The following is a 24,288-nucleotide window of genomic DNA, read 5'->3' on the forward strand; positions in this document are numbered from 1 at the left end:
AGCTTGCACCTACATGCATCGGGAAGGTTTGGGTGAGGCTTATTTGAAAGAGAGGCTTAAAGAGTAATAAGATTAATCCATTGGCACAGTGCACGATAGGAGACTTTGGTGATTAGAGCCCATCGTGATGACATATTTTAAGGGGGTAGTGATGTCATGAGGTGGAGGAGGGTGGGGGAGGGCTGCATCGACGTGACACTGGCATGACAGCTGACAGCACAGAGAAGGGAACAGCTTTAAACCTTTATACCGACGAGATGATTGGCTCACGGGGTCGTGGAAAAATCCGATTGGTTCAAGTGAAGGAGTGAGCATCCTCGTTCAGCTGATTGAGTTGTAAGCGGGAACAGACAAAGACTTTAAATAGAGTAAGCATGAAGATATTCAGTCTTCCTGATTGAACTTACACTAAGTGTCATTATCTGAAAGATATTTTTGTCCCGACTTTGCAGAACAGTGAAGATAACAGATATGAACAACAACTTTATTTTTTGATGCTTTGTCATTATTACAATTTGGGAAACAGTCAAACAAGTTAATTAATCTGTTTCATTGTGATGGTGCATGTCAGGCTGGCTTTTTGACAGAGCTGTCTTAACACATATAAAGAGAACAGATCTGAATGGCATGCTGTGTATAAATAAGGTGTTCCTGTTTGAGTAGTCCTTGTGTAAAGGGAAGCATGAAGAGTCAACACAGCTACATTTCCTGCTATCCAACTTTCTAAAACTAAGCTCCTCACATCAACTCAGCGCTCTAATTTAAGGCGTATCTTTGTTTAAGCCTGCCCTCTCAGCCATTTTTTACTGTTTTAAGCCTTTCTTTCCATGCTTGCCATATTTCTAAGCCAGACTGCCAGTTGTCTGGTCTATTAAAGGCCTGAGCAACTTAAAAGACAGCGGCCTTAGATGTCTTTTTGGTGAGCTGTATGAAGGAATAAGTGTCTTGGGGAACACTTGTGAGGTTTTTCTACTTTTTTTTTTTCCATGCCTTCCCTTATGATGGACCCCCTGGCTGTGTGATGCCATTCTGGTGGGGAGTTTATCTTGCTACTCTGCTCCTTTCTCTTTTTCCTCCATCTCTCCCTGCTTTCTCTCTTTTTCTCTCTCCCCTGCTGTTGTACCCACAAGCAGCAGGCTTCACCTTGTCTACTTTCTCTACCGTTGAACATCGCATAGGTCACTTTTTATGTTTTCTCTCTCTTTTTTCAGATCCACATTCTCAACGTTACAATTTCTCAGTTCTTTCTGTTAAAGAACATATTGTCTTTCAATGTTCTATTATTTCCCTTTTCTTTTGTTGCCTCTTTTAACTCCTGCCATCCTGGGAATCTATACAAACCAGTTACACACCCAAATCCAAGAAAAAAAAAACAAACAACCCAATTATATTTGAATTTGCTTTTTTAGTTCTGTTTGTTCTGATTCAGATCATTTCTACTTTTATTGAAAAGTTGCCCTGGATGTCGATCCTATTGAGGTTCAGCATTTTTGTTTCTCTCCCCTGGAACTCAACCTAAGACCTGGATTCATTCCCCACAGACCCTCCTCCTGTGGGTGCTCCCTTTTTTCTCTCTGTCTCTTACCAGCTCTATCTGTTCCTGCTGTCGTTAAATTTCCGCTTTTTCATTTAAAAAAAAAATTATTCTATCATCAAAACGAATTAGTCTGATCCCAAAATACACAGAAGGACATATGGTTTGGCCCAGTTTCTGAGAAGTGTCGGGTTCAGTTTTTGGTCATTCTGTGAAAAGGATGTGTGTGTGTGTATCTGTGTGTGTGTGTGTGTGTGTGTGTTCGTTCATTTACAAGTTGGATTTTCAGGGCCTCTTGGGAGTTGGAGGGTATTTATAGTGCGGCTCACACAGAGGTGGACTTCACAGTAATTAAGAAGGCAGTAAAGGTGGTTAATTCTACTTTTCCGATCACTTTTTTAATCTTCTGTCCCTCTTTTCTTGAAACACAGACACACAGACACACGACACACACACACACACACACACACACACACACACACACATACGGCGCGGCAGGTACATGAGCCTTAAGCCTCTTATGACTCCTTGTCTCCATGCAGTGCAGACACAACACTGTGTCAGGGAGAGGTTTAGGCATGGTGCGGGCCTTCCTTAATTACTGAGGGATTGCTAAGCAGATACGACTGTGCTTTCACTGCAGTAGGTGCTGGGTCAGTGGCGGCCTATGGGATTAGCTGTACACGCTAGCTTCAGTCAGAAAAAAGTGAGAAACATGTTTCAGAAGAAGTTGAAGAGCTTTAGTAGAGTGTACGACAACATGATAGAGTTTACAGAATGCACCATACCACTGAGTACTGATTGATTGCCACTATTTTGATTTATCCAGTGTCATAAGTTTGGGAGAACGGTGGAAAAGAAAAGTTAAATAATAGGAGATACATTTGCACGAATGCAGAGGCTTACATATGTGATACAAGAGGTCACTAAATGGCTTGATGGGTATTAAAGTGTGAAATGTGAATCATATGCTACTGCCTTCAAAGTCACCACAATTCAACCCAATTACACAGCCGCTGGGAGCCGATGCATGGTTCTTGCGATTTGCTTTGCAAAATGGTGTGTGCACCAGCAGGCACGCAGACCCCTGAACCTTTGTTGATGATTGGCTTGCTGGTCTGTGGTGACCCCTACCCAGTCAGTTCCGCTTCTGCTTTCCTCCAAAACACACAGCATTAACCTGATAGCCAGCATACTTTTTAAAGACAAGAGGAGTGATAAAACAAGTAGAAAACATGCGCTGTATAATGGTAAAATGCTGTAAATGTAAAAGGAATGTCATGTTCCGCTTTTCCTGCATCTGAGGAGGCCATGCTGAACACACAGTGAACAGCTATCTCCACCACCATCATCAAAGACCAAATGAGGGTATATCATGGCGTAAGAAAGGTGCCATCAGTCCAGCAGAGTTCAGAGACTTGGAGAATCTATAACAAGGAGCACTGGAGCTCTTCCTGAGGCTTGAGCTGGACCAACATCATACTGAGAAACTTTGTTGAAATTTGTCCCAAATCTGTATGTAAAGAACTTGAGTCCTCAAACCCAACCTAAACGTCTGACTGGCACCATACTCCTAAGCTGCTGGTTAAGGCTTAACGATTAGCTTAACCTTAACCTACCCTGATACTAATACCGAGAAATCTAACTCCCTGTAGAAGTGGGGCATTTCTGCACAAGTAGCGCGCACACCTCTTCTATGGAAGCAGAGAAAAACAGGGTGAACACACACTTTCTCATCCCTCCGGAGCACAGCGGTCTGTCACTCTGCTGTGCACACATTAGATTTGTCACTGAACAAATACAGAGACACGTCAGGCGCAGTCAAAACACTCCAAACCATCGCAAGTTTCGGTGGGAGGAAGACATTTTCGCCTCCTTGTCACCAGCGTGAGTTTGGACGCACCATCACAGGAGTTTCGGTGACAGCCCAGTGAAGGCTGCTTTGTTTGCCTAAGTCGTCTCCATTCCTTTTAATGAGCCATTATGGTTATGTTTTGTCTCAGTCGTGTTCGTTGGCTGGCTGAGTTTCTGAGGCGGCAAGACAGAGGATAAATGGGTAGGGGGGAGGCCCCCTGTCTTCAAACATCCTCACAGTCTTTCAGGAAAAAGAAGCTATTGGAGAGAGACGTGGTCAATAAAAAAAACGATACTTTGGAATTTTGTCAAAAATGTTGTCCATTTTTTATATTATAAGCACCTTGTGTACGTTTCATGGACAGCGATATTACACTACCATATGATAAAATGATTTAAAAAAAGATTAAATTGGCATCAACTTGAAAGAAGAGTATATATCATTTCACTGGTGTTGATGCATGTTGTTACAAACCAATACTACAGTAAAAATAAAGTGGTTATTAGAGCCTGGTTATGTCCAATTAAATCACCTGCAGCCTGACTTTCCCATTATTATGATCTAAATTATTTGCTAGATCTATTCCAAAATAAAAAGAAAGAACAATGGCACCACTGGCTCTCAAAAACTCATAGTGAACTAGTTCTATGAGAGAGCAGTAAATACTGTAGCTCCCTCAACCCCTTAACTTAACTCTGATAACCTTTTCATCATCAGTCTTGTCACTCTTAAATGTTTTCCAAATCAAAGCCTGAGTCTTGAAGCTAAACTTTCACTATGTTCCTCCGCATCCTCTTTATCCGTCTCTTCTTTTGTCTCCTCCGTTTTCGCCTGGAGGTGCAAGGAGCTTCCTCTCCACAGCACGTGGTAAACTCTACCAGAGTGGGATGGAAAGTGATGGGATGTAGAAGGGGGGAAGATGAGGGGAGTTGGGTGGCTAAGCAGACACTGTGACAACCCACCTGTCAGCAGGTACTCAGTATAATTGGTAAACGAAGGCCGCGGGATAGTAGCGGGGCCCCTTTTCTTCCCTCTGTCTTCTGCTCTGTTCTTTGTTTGACAAGTATTTGAAGTCGCCAGGCAGTCGTTGGAAGCTTGTTCCCTCCTTGTTTGGATCAACGAAAGACAGAGGCCAACTAGGAGAGAAGGAAAAAAAAAGGAAAGAGGTGAAAAGAACACATGTTAAATATGAATCGCTACCCCGATAAGTTCACTAAAGGTGATTAGCCAAGCGGTGGATAGCTACGCCCGTACATTTCATTGTGGATTGTGAATGGATAAATGTGTGTTTCATCCATATTAGACTCTTCCTCCTCTTTCAATGCCAATTCCAGCCATCAGGCTCTGTTTGCCCTGTAATGAAACATATTCATCTTCATCGCACTCTCTCACGGCTCTCAAACTCACTTTACAGCATAGTCAATTAAACCCTTAGGGGCCACTCTGTGCGGAAAAGGATATATAATGCTTTGACATTTCAGTGAGTCCACATTAGGCGCACTCATAGCGCATTCTCCTTTGAGCTGGATGGGAAAGAGTCATAGCCATGCCTAGAGGTAGAGGAAAGCCAGTCAGAGGGATTGGGTCTCTTATAAGCTAGTTAGCTCTTTGGATTCAGTTACTTATGCTGATGTAATAGGGCAATTGTAAGCTGATACTGAAGTCTCACTGTGACCCCTACACTGGCTCTTGTTCTCATATTAGGCTACCTAATATATACTTATGCGTATATAGTATAACGATAGACTAACTGATAAATAACTAAAATGGACTGAACTCAATAGAGGACTGTAATAGAGTTGTGGATCCCTATCTTGTCTTTTTAAATTTTCAGAATGTCCTTCTAGAGACTTTTGTTATCTTCTGTCTCACCAAAGTCTGCGATAGTCTGCTTTGTTTGCTTGAGTTGGCTCCTCCTAGACATTCATACAGTCACTGGAACAACCGGGGTCAGCAGTGTAACGATGCAAAGCAAGTCTCATAACAAGCCTACAGCTCCGGGGCTGTGTGTGTGTGTGTGTGTGTGTGTGTGTGTGATTGTGTCTCCTAGGCTCGTAGTTGATCCTGCATCTCGATGGCATGAAACAGCTTGACAGAGCCAACTTCTCCTTAAGGCTGAACATCACCCCTTTCCCTTGTCATAGGCCCTTCTGACTTGGGGGCTCTTTCTTGGATATGTGTGTGAGCGTGCGCATGTGTGTGTGTGCACTGCACACGCTTATCTCGAAGGCAACTCTGTACCCAGCTAGGTCAAAAGTATTCACTAGAGTCAGTGGTTTTGATTGCACTGTTTTGTTGTTGTGTCATATCACACTGAAGGATTTGTCATTTTAAGTGGGTGATGGCACAGAGTTTGTTTTCCTCCAAACTACAGTTGTAGAAACAGCGTACTGCCCGCGCATGAAGTAAATCTGTAAAGTAGTTTGATTAGAAAATAATAGTAATGATGATTTTTTATTCAAGGTCTGCTTAATAGCATTTTCTGGAGCTGGATACCAATGACCATCCGTGGACAGACCAGCACTGTTGCGAATAACATTCATGTTAATGATTCCTCAACCCATGATTGACATCCAATACCAACCACGTCTCCTAGAAATTACGTTTATAATGTGTTTGTTTTGCGGAGAAGTGGGTTGCATCCTGAGTCCCAATGTGATTCTATTTGGGCAAGAAAGCCCTTTAGTCAAGGCTAAAGAAGAGCTGTGGTTTCAGTCAAATATCAATACAGTAAACATTTTCCCAACATTTCAATAAGACTACAATATTTCTTTCATCTTAACCTCTGTGCTGCAAGTGCTGAAATATGTTTTAAAAAATGTTGTAATGCTTTAGTTGCTACATTTGGATATTGTGCTGCAGGCTTTGCCAGTGAACATTATACCGGTAAGTTTAGTATCAACATTTTGTGACATGCCAGATATGTTCATCAACAATGTTACCTCATTGTGTTGGTAAAATGCAGTCCAGATGGCATTACATTTCACAAATGTTGCAGATTAGTACATATATTCTATGACACAGCGTTGCCTAACCTTAAGCATACCTCAGCCTTTAACCCAAACCATAATTTATTCTCTGTAACCAAAATCTTTTGCGAATCTTTAACATAGTGTAATCATCATAAATACATATTTAGAAATGAAACAATCTTATTTTGGCAATGAACGCTGAAAAGGATTTTAATTAATGTAACCTGGTGTTTTGCGGAATCATCCATTATCATCATTCTTCCTGTCAGTGGGGTTGTATATTATGATCTCCTTCTTTGTGGGCTGCACCACAGAGGCCTGAGAATATGATCGTGTGGTGCTACTTTTATTAATCATAATGACCTGGCCGAACAGCTCAAACCATCCATTTAGGGAAGTCTAGCAAACTGCTTCAAATGTGCTTAGAAGGTCTTAGGATTTATGTGTAATGGTTCATAGTTAAAACTAAAGAGGTGTTGTGACTTTTACAAAAGTTTGACGAGTTGTTTAATACCGGGATTCAAGCCATGGTTCTTAACTTCACTAATATTTTATCCCTTTAATTATGTCCAGCTGTCACGTCCGACGAATCAAGCTTTTAATTCATGGCGAGTCATCTCAGATTTCCTATTGAAAGACGGATAATACAAATGTGTTTTTGTGGAGGATACTAATGTCGACTGTTTTATGGTGGCTTGTACGTGATTCCTGTTTGTTAATTGTGTTTGTTTCTTTCAATAGATCTGTGTTTGGGAGTTTTTATGTGTACGTGTGTCTGTAAGATGGGTAAACTGTATTTGGTATGCCCAGCCACCAATATGTGGAACAACAATGTAAGGCTTCTATTGTCTCATGCTGCTCTATAGGGGTTCGCTGGCACTGCATATGAACAGATGTGTTTCAGATCATTGTTGTTATTTACCAGTGATAGGCTGAAGCTCAAGAAAATGTCCCCCTGTTCTGATTTATTCATTCGGACAGTGGATTTATGCAGAGATGCTGAAAACCTGGATCTTTTCTGCACGGATAGACGGGCAGATTTATTATTCATGAAGCTAATGCATTGTTTCTGTTGCTTTATATCTCTTTTTTGTTCTCTCATCCTGCCCCCCTCCCTTCCTCTTGATGGTGCACTGAATTCTCTCAGGCAAAGGTTGGCAGTCAAATGTCTGTGTTGAAATGAGAAGTTTGAAAGACGAAGCGATATCTCTGTATATATGTGTGTGTGTAAACTGATTTAAATCGCTCTTTGAGCCCTACAGAATGGCGCTTTAAATGTTAAATGGGGGTTGAAGCCTGCCTGAACTAATTTGTAGGGCTTTGCACCGTGTTGACATTTAAATGTGATAAGAATAGCAAACTGTACCGCCGACCTATTTTGAAGATGCTTTCGGAATACATTCACATCAGCTGCGGCCTATAATTAATAAAAAAAGACAGGCCTCCCTCGCTCCAGATTTGATTATAATACAACCTTATAAACACACCAGGGATAGATGAGAGGAGACGAAGAAGAAGAAGAAGAACTAGGGGAGGGAAGAAGAGAGAAGAATTACAGGAATAAAAACAAGAGAAATGATGGGGGCAGGAATTAAGAGGGAGGTGGATTGCGAACACCTGGTCTTTGAGGCAGATTGCGTTGGCTGGCTGCTGTGCTATCACATTACTCTGATCCTGCCTCTCTTGTTTGTCAGAGAATTGAGGAGAGAGAGGGAGAGAGAGACAGAAGGAAAGAGAAAGAGAGAGCGGGTGGCGGCGTTGGGGGGGCGGGGTTGGGGTCTGCAAAATCAGCATGCAAATAACACCACATTGTTAACTTAATCAGATACAGGGGGAGAAAATATGGAGAGGGATGGGAGGAGTGTGGTGAGGGGAGAGGGGGGATTGCCAAGGAGGTGAGGCAGAAAGGAAGAGGAGGTGGGGGTGGGAGACGGCAGAGGGCGCACAGATTATAACCACCCACACCCCCCACTCCACCTCCCACCACTGTCCACATCCAACACCCTGGGGCAGCTCTGGAACTCATGGAGGAGATGCTGTGTGTGTGTGTGTGTGTGTGTGTGTGTGTGTTGATGGAGAAATTTGAGGGAAACTGATGCAGCCTCCTCGGTGCTCTGTCAAGTGGCAGGGACAAGCAGTTAGCAGCCGGCTAGTGAGCTAGCTCGTCTTGGCCAGAGCATCAGTGTCAGACATTTTCACAATGCTACTGTAAATGTCAAGATATTTCTGTCACAAACAATAAAAGTTGTGAAGTCCGAGCAACCCCTGCTAACCACTCAGACACTAATAGCAGCAGTTGTGCTTCCCGTAGATACAAATCACTCCTTCCACAGCAGAGAGGTTTGGGATTTAAGTAATGTATTGTTTTAACTTAGCACCTAATTAGATGGAAATACATTGTTTTACATATCTTGATGTATTAAATTCACAGAATAGCATATCATTACATCAGTGCATAGTCCAAGCATGTGTATACGTGCATGTAGTGGGACAGTTACAAGAGAGTCTCTTTTGTGTAAGTTTGAATACAGACGGTGTGTGTGTGTGTGTGTGTGTGTGTGTGTGTGTGTGTGTGTGTGTGTGTGTGTGTGTGTATATATTTGTATGTCTTGAGGGACAAGTTCATACAGTGTACTACAGAGAGGTCATTTTTCATTATAAATATCCACTGCCTTAATGAACTTAGCCCCCCGCCAGAGCACACACACACAAAAATCTGTGTGCGTGTGTGTGTGTGTGTGTGTGTGTGTGTGTGATGCTGTGTCTTTTTAATGAGTGTGTGTACTGTAGCCTTTGTAGTGGAAGATAAGTCGGTGACGATGTTGAAGGTCAGACAGGGCAGAGAAGAATGAGAGAAATGCAGTGTTGGCCGGGATAGACAGCTCTGAGCCGAAGCTCTGGTGTAGACAGACGCAAGGAATCCTGGGATACGGCCAGAGCACACCTTCAGAGACTGATACACACACACACAAACACACAGCACAGACTGGTGCTACTATACTTGTGAGCATCTTTACTGGCTATTGACAAGACTTATTTAGCATAAAACATAATGCCAGTCTAAATGTTATTCTGATCTTAATCATAATCAGTCCTGTTACAGAAGTGAGCGCTGCAAACACTGTCCTCGCTTTAGAGCAGTGATTACCAAATGTTTTTGTTTGCCATGCCCCCCCCCCCCCTGACAGATGAACCCGGGTTGGGAATCACTGCACTTATCACACTTATCTTTCAAGTGTTTATACACATGCAAACACACACAGTCTTGGATTCTACTTTTTTATGTTGGAGTTTCACACTGACAATACCGCCACATGTACATGTGTGTGTGTGTGTGTGTGTGTGTGTGTGTGTGTGTATGTATAACAGTGTTTTTTTCAGTCCGGTTCACAGAGAAGCCAACAGAAAAAAAAAAAAAAAAGCTTCTCTGAGGTTTCACCCAACTTCTCCTTCCTGCTTTAATCACGGCTGCCTTTCACTGAGGCGTTGGCATCGATGCCAAAGCTGCCTCACTGGCATGTCTCTTCCTCTCTTACGCTTTTTGCTCCTCGTCCGTCTTTCATTCCTTTTATTTCATCCTGTAAACCTTTCATCCCCCTCCACTCCTCCCAAACCCCATCTCTGATCTTAAGAGCAGTCGCCACAATGTTTTTCTGATAAAGCCTGATAGATAAACATGCTCTCTTATGTCCCTGAGGCCCTCCACCCTCTCTCCCGAGAGCACACCAGTCCAAAGCACTTCCTCTGCTACAATTAGTCTGTAATAAATACACCCTGGTCTTAAAGTAGATAGTGCTCCCTCACTCTCTCTCTCTTTCTTTCGTTTTATATTAAGTGCCACATTAGCTGGCTGTACATATCTGACTTTGAGGCGAAATGAGACAAAGTGTGGTGATTTTTTTTTCCTCTCTCTTCTTCCGCAGTCACACCAAAAGCATGTGAGAACAATAGCAGTTATGAGGCCACTAAGAGATATTGTAACATATGCAGAGAATTGCAAGCATTTCAAGTCTGAGCTGATGGCTTTGATAAGATTAGTTTGCTTTCTTAAACAGGAAGTGTGCTGCTTAAAGAAAGAAAAAAAAAAAGACACAGCATGGTTGCATAATAAGTTTAACTACTTCTCAGAGAGCCAAAGTTCCCTTCAAACTCTTCAGATTAACAAAAAAGAAGCGGCGCGGAAAGTGGGAGAGGAGAGAGATAGAAAGAGGGGAGTTTATCAAAGTGATGGAATAAAGAAAGATTTAACACGGTCATATTAAAAAGACATGCAGCAGTTTCAATATTTAAAAATCCCATTTGCTTCGACAGAAGAGCTTTTTCATTCAAGAGCATATGGCAGCAGTACCTGTATTCAGCCTCTCTCTTATCTCCCTCAAAGACAAAGAGAAAGGGAGTAAAGGGGTGGGGAGTGGAGGGGGGGGCTGAAGAAAAAGAGATTCTTTCAAACAGACATTCAGACATTGAAGAATCATTCAATTATCGGCAGCATGATGTAAAATAATTACCTGACTCGCTTCCTGTAATGAGTGCTGCTAATTAGCCATAGACTTGTGTTTTAGTTGAAAAAAATAAAGAGAAAGTCCCAAACTCCCAACAGCAGAAAACCTGTGAAAAGATATGTTGTATGTTGAGGTAGCACCTCATCTTTTATCTAAACACACACACACACACAAACACACACAAACACACACACACACACACACACACACACACACACGCGAACACGCGCTGTGAGTCTTTACTATAGGCTCACTTGGCTTGAAGGCACAGTTTGCCTCCCAATGTATGCACACACAGCTTGCAGTAAATAGTCGAGAGTTGAGTAAAAAAAAAAAGATCCTTCTTCTCTTAATTAGCTGTGTAACAATTAAAGTCTCCTCTTGGTAAATTGAACCTTTGTCTCCCTTGCCTCCCTAGTTTGATTTCAGCACCTGTCACAACAACCCCTCCCTTTACCACCACCTCCACCGCTGCCTCACACCCACCACCATTACCTCCACCACCAACCCCCCTTGACTGTAGTCATTATGCAAAACTCTACCAGAATGCGCCCAGCATGAGCGGAAGAAAACAGCAATTATTTCTGATATTCTGTTATTTAGGCCGTATTGACATTCAACTACTTTCTCTCTGTGTTTGTCTCTTTCTCGCTGCCACCACCTGAGTAAGACTGAACTTGACTTTTTAGTCTCAATCTTGAATCTTGCATGTCATCACTGCAGTCACACTGCAAGAAGCACAGAGGCAGTGCTGGCCCATAATGTGACCTGCAGATTTCTGTGTGTGTGTGTGTGTGTGTGTGTGTGTGTTTGCAGCATTGACATGCAGCGCAGAGGGTGACCAGTGATGTAAGCTATGACAGATACACTGTGGTCATTGTCTCTCTGGCCTCTTTCTTCCCGCAGTCTAACCATGCGTGAGCGCTCACACTGCCATGTTTGTTGTCCAACACACACACACACACACACACACACACACACACGGTATTGTGTCCTGGTTTTCTGACTGATTTGACAGGAAGAAGAGTTTAGTCACCAGACACAGAGCAGACCAAACCATACAGGTACATTCCAAAACACCAGAGGCACATTTTTAAGGACATTGATCTAAGAGGCCACACTGTTGTATTGGTGTGTACAGAACCAGTATATAAGCATGAATAAATACAATAAAGAGAACATTTCTAAAGAGAAGCAGTACGAGTTTAAGTTTGGGTCTGTAAAGATTACTGTTAAGCTGTCAGAGGGAAACAGTGGAGTGTCCATCCAGTGGCAGTTAATGATTTTTCTTTTTATTACCTATGTTAGGGCTTGTGGTTTCACCCTAATTAATTCCAAGGCCCAGTGTAGTGATTCAGATTTTTTGCTTGTGTAACAAATATCATTTATGTTATCCAGGCAGCAGTCGGTTTCCATTCATTTTAACCCCACTGTGGAAATGAATGTGCAGAGACAATGTCTGTGCTGTAGTGATTGTGATTTGTTGTACATGGACAGCATTAAGTTTATTAAATCAATCATTGAATTATTTAAAGTGGCCTATGCAACAAAAAATAGACAACTGTACTTTTGTTGTGGGAAAGTGTCTGAAACAGCATGTGACCATCTAAAGCTACTTAAAGTTACATGGCACAGATCTTATTGTAGGTTTTACGCTGGAACTCTAGATTGTGCCAAGTTAAAGAAACACTTCCTTCTGCTTTTGTCTGCTTTGATAGGCTGATAGTCAGTGCTTCTGAAAAGGACAGTATCAGCAAAATTATAAATATCCGTTTAATACCTAATGTCATTGGCAATCAGAAGAAGATCCAGTAGCTGTTGTGTTACAGCAGGATTGATGCAGCGTATAAGTATAAGATGAGGAACGTTCACTATCATTATTGTGTCAATTACTATAATGTTTATTTATTTTTTGGCTTTGGCTCCTGTCACTGTACTTCACTAAACAGAGACAGCTTAACAAATGTTTGGCGCTATTAATCCCACGCTCATCGCTGTGCTTTATTCGCTGCTGCAGGGGTCTGTCCACGCCGCTGTGACCGCTATTGTAGCGCACACAGGAGGGGAGAGGTGCTCACAGATGTACATGCGCGCGCACACACACACGCACACACAGTCACACACACACAGACACACACACACACACACACAGACAGAGACATCTGCAGGTCACCATCATCATAGTGGGAATAATACCAGGGATGGTTATCATAAAGGGAAGCTTTGAGCTCCCGGCCGTCTTGGGAAGATGATTTGGCTGGCCCGGAACAATGAACTGTGGGAATCCGCTTGTCCTGCATTGATCTTCCTCCCATGGCATCCCCTGCAAGGCTGTCAGAGCGACGGACAGATAAAAAGACCCACAACATTTTTCTTTCTCTCCCTCTCGCTCCCTCCCGGTGTCTTTCTTTTCTCTCTGTCAGGAGGGCTCCCACTGATCAGCAGGGATGAGCTGAAAGTTGAACTACCTGTTGACAGGACCTCTTAAATAGCCCTCAATGACATATTGTGCAAGAGAAAGAGGGAAAGGCAAAGGCTCCTGTTCATTCATATTCTTCACTGATCTATTGAGTCTGTGCTCTCATCAAATCCTTGCTCCCTTGCTGTTATTTTCTCTGCGTTAAAGCAGAGCAGGGGGTTATGTTAATCCAATGTTATTCATAAGTTTTAAATTGTTGGATGTTCTGTGTTCATGTAAAAAAAATGCCTTTTTGTCTTTCCAGTGTTGTTTTTTTTAGAACTGTGCCTGCTACAAATTGGTCCTATAAGAATGTGTTTGGTAACTGAGTGTTATGTAAGTTATTGTATTGGTATTATCATTTTCAGCTAAAATAAATGTATGTTTGCCCATATCTTTAAGCAAAATGTATCATCCCCATTTTAAAAGAATCAATACTAGATGAGATCTCAACTTGGCCATGTCTGCAAGTCTACTTTTTTTTTCCATTTAAAATAGAACAATCCATCACTGAAGCTTCACATCCTTTTGATAGTGTTGAGTTATGAGTTTTGATCAAGAGGCTGTAGGCATGGGATGGAGTTGGGATTGAATCTGGCAGGGGTTGTGTGACTGTCTTCCATGTGCAGTTCAGAGTGTTTTCGCCTCATTACAGAAAGTAATAATGCAGTGAAGTCAAAGAGCGAGCGAGAGAGAGAGAGAGGAAGGAAAACAAGGCAGATTTTTTATTGGATTAATTAGACGCCTTGCAAAGACCACCTGCGATAGAAACAAAACACAAGCCAGGAAGAAACTCATATCTGGTCTGTTCTACCTACCAAAGCATTAACTCTAACTAAACCAACTTTTACACAGAAGTAATTGATCTTTGAAATGAAGCTCCGTTTGTGCTTTGAAAACACCCTTACAGTTTTGGAATGGATCTCATGTCCCTGTCGCTTGTGCAATCACAAAATACTTAGCATTCAACTCTCATGTAACATATGTTGTCCCTTCAACGTCAGATTGCTGTCGCTTCACCCCCCCCCCACCCCACCCCACCCCTGTCTCATTAATGATTTGGTGCAAATATGATGGAATTCAGCACATTGTGAATAATGATTGATTTGTTTAATGCAGTGAATTTGTTCATTAGGACTTAATGAGGTATTGCTTTGTGATTAGTCGATGGGTTTTGTGTCGATATATGTCAAAATAACAAAGTAAAGTTCAACTAATAGCTTTTCGATCCTTTAGTTTCTCCTCATCTTGTCTTAAATGTCAGAGGAAAGTTTTATGACAAAACTCAGGCCTGACAATTAATTCAAGTAGTATAGTCAGAAGTTTGTTTGAAATTTTAATATATTTCAAACAAAACATGGTAGATAGGTAGTCATTCCTAATATTGACACCGCCTTTAATATACTTCAATAATTTATATGATTGCAATTAGAGAGAAACACATATAAATCCCTTTTGCATTTATGATGCATGGTACCATTGATAAGACAGAAATGAACTGCGCACATTCAAATGCTGACTGAAATACACTTCCATTGTGTCACAGATACCACTTATAATTAAGCTGAGGCTTGAAGAGAAAAAAAAAAGAGCAGTGAAGAAAAATGCATTTAGAGAAACCGAGTGAAATCAGTTTCTGTGTGTGTGTGCATGAATGTGCGGAGGATTTGGTGTGTTTATGGGTGCACGTGGTGCTTTGCTGAATATTAAACCACTAACTATAAAGACAACAACTGAACCATCGTGAGAAAATGCTAAAGGAAGTCTTTGTGGTTTTAGAGGTATCAGAAGAGCCAATAGGTTTAATGAGACAGCATTGCTTCACATGCCAGGAAGTGATAAGGTTATATAGGTTAGAATAACGGCAGATAGATACTGTACCGGTGTAAAGCGAGTGTGTGGATGTGTTGTTCATGTCAGAGTCTCCACTGACTACACAGCCATGGCAGACAGTGAGACATAATAGCGTCAAAGTGACACCGCGGCTTTCCTTAATGCAACCGGTAAGAATGACAAACCTGAACTTTGATCTTAGAAAAGCACAATGCTGTTACATTAACAGTTGTTTTATCCTGTATGTTTGATGAATATTTTGCAAGAGACTCATAACAGTGACAGTCATAGTTGGGACGACATCCAAATAGAAAGAGGTATTGATGTGATTTCTGTGGGCAGCCATTTGATAGTGCTTGGTGAGTTGCAACATACTCACTGTGTCTTTTAGAGGGCATGTGCATATTGAATTGTTGTCTGTAGTCAAAGGGTTGTGTTTGAATGTGCGTCTTTGCCTGGGTGTGTATGTGTTCCTACTTGTACACAACCCTCAAATTCCCTTGCATGTGTGTGTTGATATGAGCAGAGGGGGGATGTCACATAAGAAATGTCCTTTTTAATCAGGGGAAAAAATATAAAATGACTCGGGAGCAAGGCAAGCATATTAATGTGCCTCATTTGCATATGCTCGTCAGCCAGGATACGTTTATAAAAAACACAAACTGGATTTGTCAGTTCATTTCACATTATTCCATTGTCTATCTGCCTTTGTTATATGTTAAAGATAAAGGCAGAAATCAAATTGAAGAAAAGGGCAAGCTGCTATCTCCCCAAATGAGCAACAGCTCATCAGCCTAGTTTAAATCACAGATTTCTATTCCAAAAGGCAGCCGCCTCTGTAAAAAGGGCCCATTCAAATAAGGTCTTCTCCGATATAAGCACGCCTGGTGATGGAAGCTGGGCTGTCACATAAATACAATTTAAAACCTAAGCCATTTAAAGCAGTCTAACAAAGTTTTATCTTTCCTAGCAATTCTCTCCCAATATTATTCTCATAATAAATATACACATATACAGTATATATATGTATTTCATTCAGGTGTTAACTTTTATTATTGGGCTTTTAAAATGCTTTATTTCTTAGATGAGTGCAGCATTATTCAAATCACATGACAGCACAATCATAAGATCTGTCGTAAATTTAAGTAGGCTTTGACACAAGCATATCTAGCTGGTACACATAAGCCTGCAGAACATAGCATGCTCATTATATTCTTAATGAATTCAGTGGAATTGCTTAAGATACTTGTGGGGAGAAATAAGGAGAATTCAAAGGGCAGCCTACAAGTGTCACATTCCTTTAAACACAAGTGGAAGCTGGTCACAGTGCCTAATTCATGTCCACAAGATAAGAATCCACCATGGACAGTGTGTTGGAGGGGCCAGTGGCTAAAAGAACAGGCACCCCTTATGTCTACAAACCTCCTACTGATGGGAGAGAGAGGGAAAAAGAGTGAAAAAATTCAAATGAATGAGAAAACAAACAAGCCAAGCACAATCTAGAGTCCTTCATGCTTCAGACACATACTGTAGGTGGAGAGAGAGAAAAAGAAAGACAGAGTCAGACATAACCTTAGTTGCCCTTCGTGCCTGTAAAATGTATACTGAACATGTGTGCACATATTTAATGTGGGTGTGCCCCATTACTGCCAGATTGGATCCATAAGCTCTCTAAAATGATCTTGCTTTCTCTTAAAAGTGAACTCACCTAATGCCAGTGCTTTACACCGCCTCTCCATGAAAGGATTTTTTGATGATTAAAATCATGTGTTTTAACACAGTGGCTGCTACTGTTACCAGGCAGCATACTAATCAGCTTAATGAGATATTATACAATATTTTGTTGACCAAAGCAGAACCGTGGTCATTGTTTCTGAGAGTTTGACCCCTGTGAGCAGCGAGAGGAAGTGTGCAGATAGATGTTTATACCTCTCCATCTGGAGAGCAGATGGATCTGCATTAAAACCAATGTTAGGATATTGGTTTTTGTGTTATTTATTCACTGATATTACACTTTCACTGACAGTATAACATGCTCAAAAATCGTGATATGTTTTGGTACAGTAGCATTCTAGCAACCCAGTAGGTAGAACAAATACAACAAAGAAACTACTACCTGCTTATTTCTCTTAGACTTGAGGGTATACTTGTCTGCTGTGTGTCAACCAATCCTGCATTGAGAACCCTTTGATCATGGCCAACTGTTGTTTTTTTTCCATAATAGTAACTGTAATAGAGTTAGGTAGAGAGAAGAAGGCAGACAGAGAGAGAGAAGCAAAGGGAGAGCAAAGTGATTCACATCAAATGTAGTGCAGCTCTTTAATGGAATTTTGCGCCAAGACAAGTGTCGTGGCAACAAGATAAGAGTGTTGTGTTTACTGGAATAACCCCTTGGTTTTAAGTGCTATTGTTAATATCATAATTGTAGTATTGCGGTGGCTTGCCGACAATGCCGTTGCTCCGTTTCATTAAGGCGTGTAATTGGTGGAATTCTGATAGGATGGGCACAAGTAGCTTAATTATACACTGCTCACTGTGTTTACAGAGTAATTATTCCATCCAAAATGGTGTTACATTTTGAAAAACTTCTAAGGAGTCACAGCATTTCTCCAGGCCCTTGGTGCTGACAATTGACGCAGTGCTCTGTGCATCAAAGACAATGGATTGTATTCCCTTGTTCTAGGTGACAAAGCACAGGTGATTTTTTTTCCTTCAATGATGTAACACATTAGATTTGAACATGTGGTTTGATAATATTCTTTTTGTGGTCTGGAAAGCAGCTATGGAGAGCACACCATCACCCGCCATACCAGAGTGCCTTTTAAATGCAATTTTTGTTTTCTGAAATCTCCATTGTTTTCAAATATTTTCCTATGAAATTGTAAATTCTATTATTTCTGATGTTTTTTTTCTTCCTTCTGTCTGATTTTACAGGATGGAGGACTCTAGTTTGTGTCTTGGTGTGTCGTCAGCGGTGCCTGACGCTGATGCCCATCTGAGCAGTGCAGTGTTAAATGGCCGCTACCCCATCAGTCAAAAGCTCCATCAGCTTACTGCCCAGCTAGGACACGCCTTTCCTGATCTACACCGCCCACAACAGATCCCTGAAGAAAAAGCAGCCACGCCTTTGGACGACAAGACCCACCACGCAGCCCTGGCCAGTCAACCTATCAGCAGTCAGATGGCTCTCCTAGCCAATCAGCTCAACCGAGATATTGACGCGGGGGCACTAAGTGGGTTGAATGGGCGTGTTGACCTACAGCAGTTTCTCAATGGCCAGAACTTGGGCATCATGTCCCAAATGAATGATATTGAAGATGATGCCCGCAAGAATAGGAAGTACCCCTGTCCATTGTGCGGCAAGCGCTTCCGTTTTAACAGCATCCTGTCACTGCACATGCGCACACACACAGGAGAGAAGCCCTTCAAGTGCCCCTACTGTGACCACCGAGCAGCTCAAAAGGGCAACTTGAAGATCCATCTCCGCACCCACAAGCTGGGGAATCTTGGTAAGGGCCGTGGCCGTGTCAGAGAGGAGAATAGGCTGCTGCATGAGCTGGAGGAGAGGGCAATCCTGAGGGATAAGCAAATGAGAGGGAGTGGCAGTCTTGTCCAGACAGCTCAAATACCCCATCTGGGCCTCAATAGCAGCTCTAACACCCATCAGCAGCAACTAGGCTCAGCATGTGGCCTCCTCCCACCCTCTGGCCTTGCCACTCCAGATATAATTTCCCAACCTTCCTCTTCACCCAAGCCGGCTGGCACCCAGGATGAACAGTCCCTGAATCCAACTACAGGCTTCCGCTGTACCTTCTGCAAAGGGAAGTTCAAAAAGCGCGAGGAGCTGGACCGCCACATCCGCATACTCCACAAGCCCTACAAATGTACTCTGTGTGAGTTTGCTGCTTCCCACGAAGAGGATCTGATAAGTCACGTGGAGAAGGCTCACATCACAGCCGAGACCACACAGGGCCAGGGTGCTGGTGGTGCTGGAGGCACACAGAATGCCACTGAATTTCGCTGTGATGTGTGTGGCCAGGTGTTCAGCCAAGCTTGGTTCCTCAAGGGCCATATGCGTAAGCACAAGGACTCCTTCGAACACTGCTGCCAAATCTGTGGCCGTCGTTTCAAGGAACCCTGGTTCCTCAAGAACCATATGAAGGTGCATCTCAACAAGCTGGCCATCAAGAACAAGCCGCCCCAGCCCAGTGAGCAGGATATGGCCGCTGTCAATAGCATGAGCAATCTGGCTCAGGAAGCTCATGCCAATCTTTATTCCCGCTACATCTCCTGTCTTCAGGGAGGCTTCCTGTCACCAGACAAACAGGGCCTGACTGAGCAGCATCACATGCTGGCTAAGGCAGGGATTGCCATGAAGGAAAAAGAGATGTTAGGGAAGCTGCTTGGGCCAATGGCAGGAGGAATGGGCCATGGGCTGGGTGAAAATGAAAAGCGGTCACTCCTGGGTTGTCTCAATCTCGTGCCACCACTCAAGTCAAGCTGCATGGAGCGCCTCCAGGCCGCAGCAAAAGTGGCTGAGATGGACTCTCTCAATAGCTACCAAGCCTGGCAGATAATGGCTCGTGGCATGGCTATGGACAGGGCTTTCATGCCGAAAGAGCAACAGCAGCACCAGCACCAGCACCATATACCCCCAGGACAGGAGGATGATATGGGTGGTGCTGGGGCCTTGGCTTCCTTCTCAAAGGATAAACAAGACTACTCATTGATTGCTTCCAATGATAGCTCCAAGCAGAAGCAGCTCTCAGAGGCCTTGCAAGGATCCAAGGCCGCTAGCGGAACCATGATGTCCATGAAGGAGGATGGAAGAGGCTTTGACAGTCACCGCGACTTAATGTCTCACCATGGTAGTGCTGAAGCTCCTGGAGCTCTGGCTGGCTTGGGAAGCCCAAACATCGACTACAGCCTCTCCAGCCTCTCCAACCTGAAGGAGAAGCCTTCAGAGTGCCCTGATTGCGGCCGGGTCTTCAGAACCTACCATCAGATGATTGTCCACTCCCGCATCCATGGCAAAGACAGGAGAGGCATTGAGGAAGCACTTCAGCAACAAGGACTGGATGAACGCCGTGGATCAGCCAGTGACCCTGAGTCCCAGTCCATCAGCCGCTCCACCACTCCCGGTTCATCCAACGTGACAGAAGAGAGTGGAGCTGGTGGAGGACAATCCCAGACAGGAAGCGTCCAGGATGACAGCCCACATCCCTCCTCACCATCCTCAGGTAAGTAAAAAAGAAAAACTGAGAATGAATGACAGCCACTCATATTCTCTGGTCAGGTGTGGATAAAAGGATTACAATTTTATCCTACTGACATACATTTGGGAATTATGTTTCCTTCTTTAATTTAGTACTATTGTATTACTCCCCTACATTTTTATCTACATAGGTTCTACTATGAATTACTTTAAGCATATGTAGGTGTGCATATATCATTATTTCAAATCTATCTCTTAGAAAGGCAAATGGAAAATAACCCAAATACCCACTGAAGAATCAGAGCCACACATTCCTCACATAACTTAAATACTTAACGTCTGTGTTCAAATACCAACATGCCCTCACACACCCTGCAGAGTGGTTTTATAGGATAGGATACTTTACCCACACACATACAGAGTTTTTACTGAAGTGTACACATTGTGTATATCACATCTCTCTCTCTCTCTCTTTCTATATATATGTATATATATATATATATATATATACGTGCGTGTGTGTGTGTACGTGTGTGTGTGTAGATACAGCACAAGTATGTGCTATTTCAAGTGCAAGTTATTTTGTTCTGGACATAGTAACAATTGTCCTCTGACACTTCTATGTTGTTGCTACCTTTCACATTAAGCCAAACAGAAGACTCCAGAGAGCACAGTCCAGGACGAGACCTGCTTCACCATTGCATTCACGTTTGCAGGTTAGCAGTCTAGATCCCTGTGGAACATGAGTAAAGACCGGGAGCGTTGGGACGAACTCGTTTTAACCACAGCGATTAATACGTGTCTTTAATAAACACGTTAGAGACAACCATACCCCTCCCCTTCCCTACCCAGCAAACACAGGCCGGTCGGGGCTAGATAAGTGTATGTTTAGTGGGATTAAGGGAGGCTCGTTGCTAATGATTACACAAGTTTTTAAAGGTAACTTTCGCTTGCTCCTCAGGGCACTATGCTGCCGTTAAGAAGCGCATGCAGTAATTAGGTCACGACTATGCGATAATCAGTCGGTTTAAGCTAAACAAGACACTAATTAAAGATATACATATAAAGCAGGTCAAAAAAATTGGTGAACTTAATTTGCAAAAGCGACGATGTGCTTTTAAGTCTTTTGAGAAAATATATAAATAAATATAAATATAAATCAGAGTGGCTTAGCTTAAGGCTGTAAGCAACTTAATTCCACCAGTGGAGACGAAATTGTTTATTTATTCACAGAGGCATGAAGTCCTTATCATGCCCGTGTAGTGTGATGGGTTTGAACATGGGACAGGCTATGTTTATTTTAATCTAAGAAATAATAACAGACAACCCCCCACCCCAATTAGGAATTAATGAAAATGAGAGTGAGATAAAAACCTATTTTCTTTATAGAGACTATTAAACATAACACTTTCTCAACAGGGTGGGGGTGTAGCCGATGTAATTATCTTCTGAATTTTAATGCTGGAAGTTTCTCTCTCCATCTCTCTCTCTCTCCCCCTCTCTCTCTGTCTCTGCATCTCTCTCTCTCTCTCTCTGTCTGTCTCTTTTGACTCGAGCACTTTGAATCTGATGGGTTAAGCTCGTGGCGTTTCAACAACTTCAGAAGTACTGTATTAACATTCAGTGTTTGGTATACACACAAAAAAAGGAAAATTAAAATAATAATTGACAAATAAAACCAATAGTATTTACCACCAAATGCTAACAAAGCACAAAGAAATGCATTAGATTTAGTTGAGTGGTTAAATCTCGCCCCCTAGGCACCATCTGTGGAGAAGGAGGGTAGGATTAAAGACAAAAATGTAAATACAAAAATAAATTAAAATAGTATATCGGCAACTTTGTACAAGAAAAAAAAAAGCCTTCTTCTTTGCATAAGGCCTTAATGTTACCAATCCCGTTGTCTTTGTCAAACTCTTTGTGTGTATGTGTAGTTTGTGCACAGGTAATGTCTCGCCCTGAGCTGATTGCTCAGTCAGAGGTTACGCTGCTTGATACACTGGCACTATTCAAGCTCTTTGCCAATCTGCCATTGTCATGTCTGAAAGGCTATCACATTGTTACAGTGCAGCTTTGCGAGTCTATGTGCCAAAATAGATTTCAAACTCTTGCTAAGAGCAATGCAGAGGTTGAAAACAGTAACAACAAACAGATTTAACATTAAAATAAATGTTCGGTATGCTGCTTTTGCAACTTTCTGCTTTTTAATCACAAGTAGTGAAACTTGTCTTTCGTCACAACTTACACATTCACATTTGAAGCTCAGAGATTCTCAAATTAGAAACTTTGATGTGTGAGAAAAAAAGTGTCTGAGTCTCATGTGGAGAAAGGTGTCATGCTTTCTCCCCTGCATGCATATTTGTTGTGTATGTGCCTATGTGTGTCGGGTATACTCTTTAAAGTACGTGTGCATACCGCTCCTGTAGTGAACAGGATGTGGCTACAGTACCATTGTCTTAATCTAAATATCTCAGTTTTAAAAAAGAAGGCCATGTAATTCTCTCGACGTGTTTGTGTGCACACCTGCAAGTGTGTGTGTGGGAGCTTCTGTCCCACCACCTACCCACAGCAATTTTCAGTTAAACTTAAATTATAGTAATCAAAAATAACATCTCAACTGTGAAAGAAGGTCAGCTTTCGCGGTTTTGTCTTTGAGACGGCAGTTGTTTAAAGGCAGTGAGTGAGTGAAAAGGGGAGAAATGAGGAAGAAAAATAGCAGAAAAACAAAGGCCTTTGTCAGAGATGTCCTTTAAAGACCTTCCTTTTTACAATATTGCTCAGCAGCTAACCTTGAGCATAAAATTCTTTATTTCTACATAACAAAGAGGTAATTACATTTATGTCCATCACCATTTTTTGTTTGGTTATCCTTGGACTGACTTCATGTCAATATTGTTGTTTCCTGTGATGATCAGGCCTCGCACAATCTGTGTTGATGGAACACACATTGTGCAGCGTAGTCATGTTAGGGAGGTTCAGCAACAGGTAGAATTGACATGAATGCAACTTAATCACGTCCGCGTGGGCCTGATGCTGTATAAAGCGCTTCCTTTTTTGCCAGCTCTTACATGGAAATAATCCACCATTAAAATCCTCATTTTGCATGATAGTGTCTCCACAGTCTTCTGCAACAGTATAGACAAATTGTAGCTGAATGTGTAAAAATAGGCTTTGCTGCATGCATGGAAGGCCTAAAGCAAAAGTCTCCCTTACATGTACCTCCACAACCTTCCCTCTTCTCATAAACCCCACTCCCACCTCTTGGCTCCTGGCTATAAAAGACTCTATACACTCCCTCTGGCTCTCGCTTTCTCTTTCTCTCTCTCTAGAGAATCCCCCATGTCTACATTTTTAAGAGGAACAGCGTTTTAACATGGCAAGGATTAGCCTGCATATCCCTGGTCTTTACCGCGGCTCAAACAAGCAGGCAAAATGCTCACTCCATACAAATTGAAATTGGATTTGCCAACTTGACGCCTTAGGTTATAAAGCGTGGATATTCATCTAATTACAACGATACAATGGGGGCGTAATTACACATGCGGACAAACTGTTACAGTGTAATTACTGTGTCATTAACAGGAATAAAGTAGAGTTGAACACGATCCAGACTACTATGAATATGGATGATGGCAAACCTGATATAGTTAGCTAATATTAGTCAATGAGTTTCTCAATACTGGCCATAATAGTCCAAAAAAGCAAGAACATTAACATGTAAAAAACCAGAATATACATGACCAAAGACTGACAATATTCGACAATATTTGGTAAAATGTTCTGAAGCCAGAATTAATTCAGTCTCAGCTGGGGGAGCCAAAGATATCTCTGTTGGACAGTGCAGTCAAAATTGCTATTGTGCTTTCATATTGTGGACGTTCACCCCTTATTCCTTCATGTTGAGAGGAAGCCTTGGCAC

General features: G+C 42.2%; 1 protein-coding gene across 2 annotated transcripts in view; it reads left to right on the top strand.

Annotated features, from left to right (window-relative positions):
• Window positions 1-24,288, top strand: part of znf536 (zinc finger protein 536) — a 192,238-nt gene that overhangs the window by 82,736 nt on the left and 85,214 nt on the right. For both annotated transcript variants that reach the window (XM_070833703.1, XM_070833711.1), the window contains exon 4: window positions 18,089-20,394. In XM_070833703.1, the coding sequence (XP_070689804.1) occupies window positions 18,090-20,394 (2,305 nt within the window). In that variant the 5' untranslated portion in view covers window position 18,089. The remainder of the gene's footprint in view (window positions 1-18,088; window positions 20,395-24,288) is intronic.

Source organism: Pempheris klunzingeri, chromosome 1 (assembly GCF_042242105.1).
Source record: "Pempheris klunzingeri isolate RE-2024b chromosome 1, fPemKlu1.hap1, whole genome shotgun sequence".
In the NCBI taxonomy this organism is placed as follows: Eukaryota; Metazoa; Chordata; class Actinopteri; order Acropomatiformes; family Pempheridae; genus Pempheris; species Pempheris klunzingeri.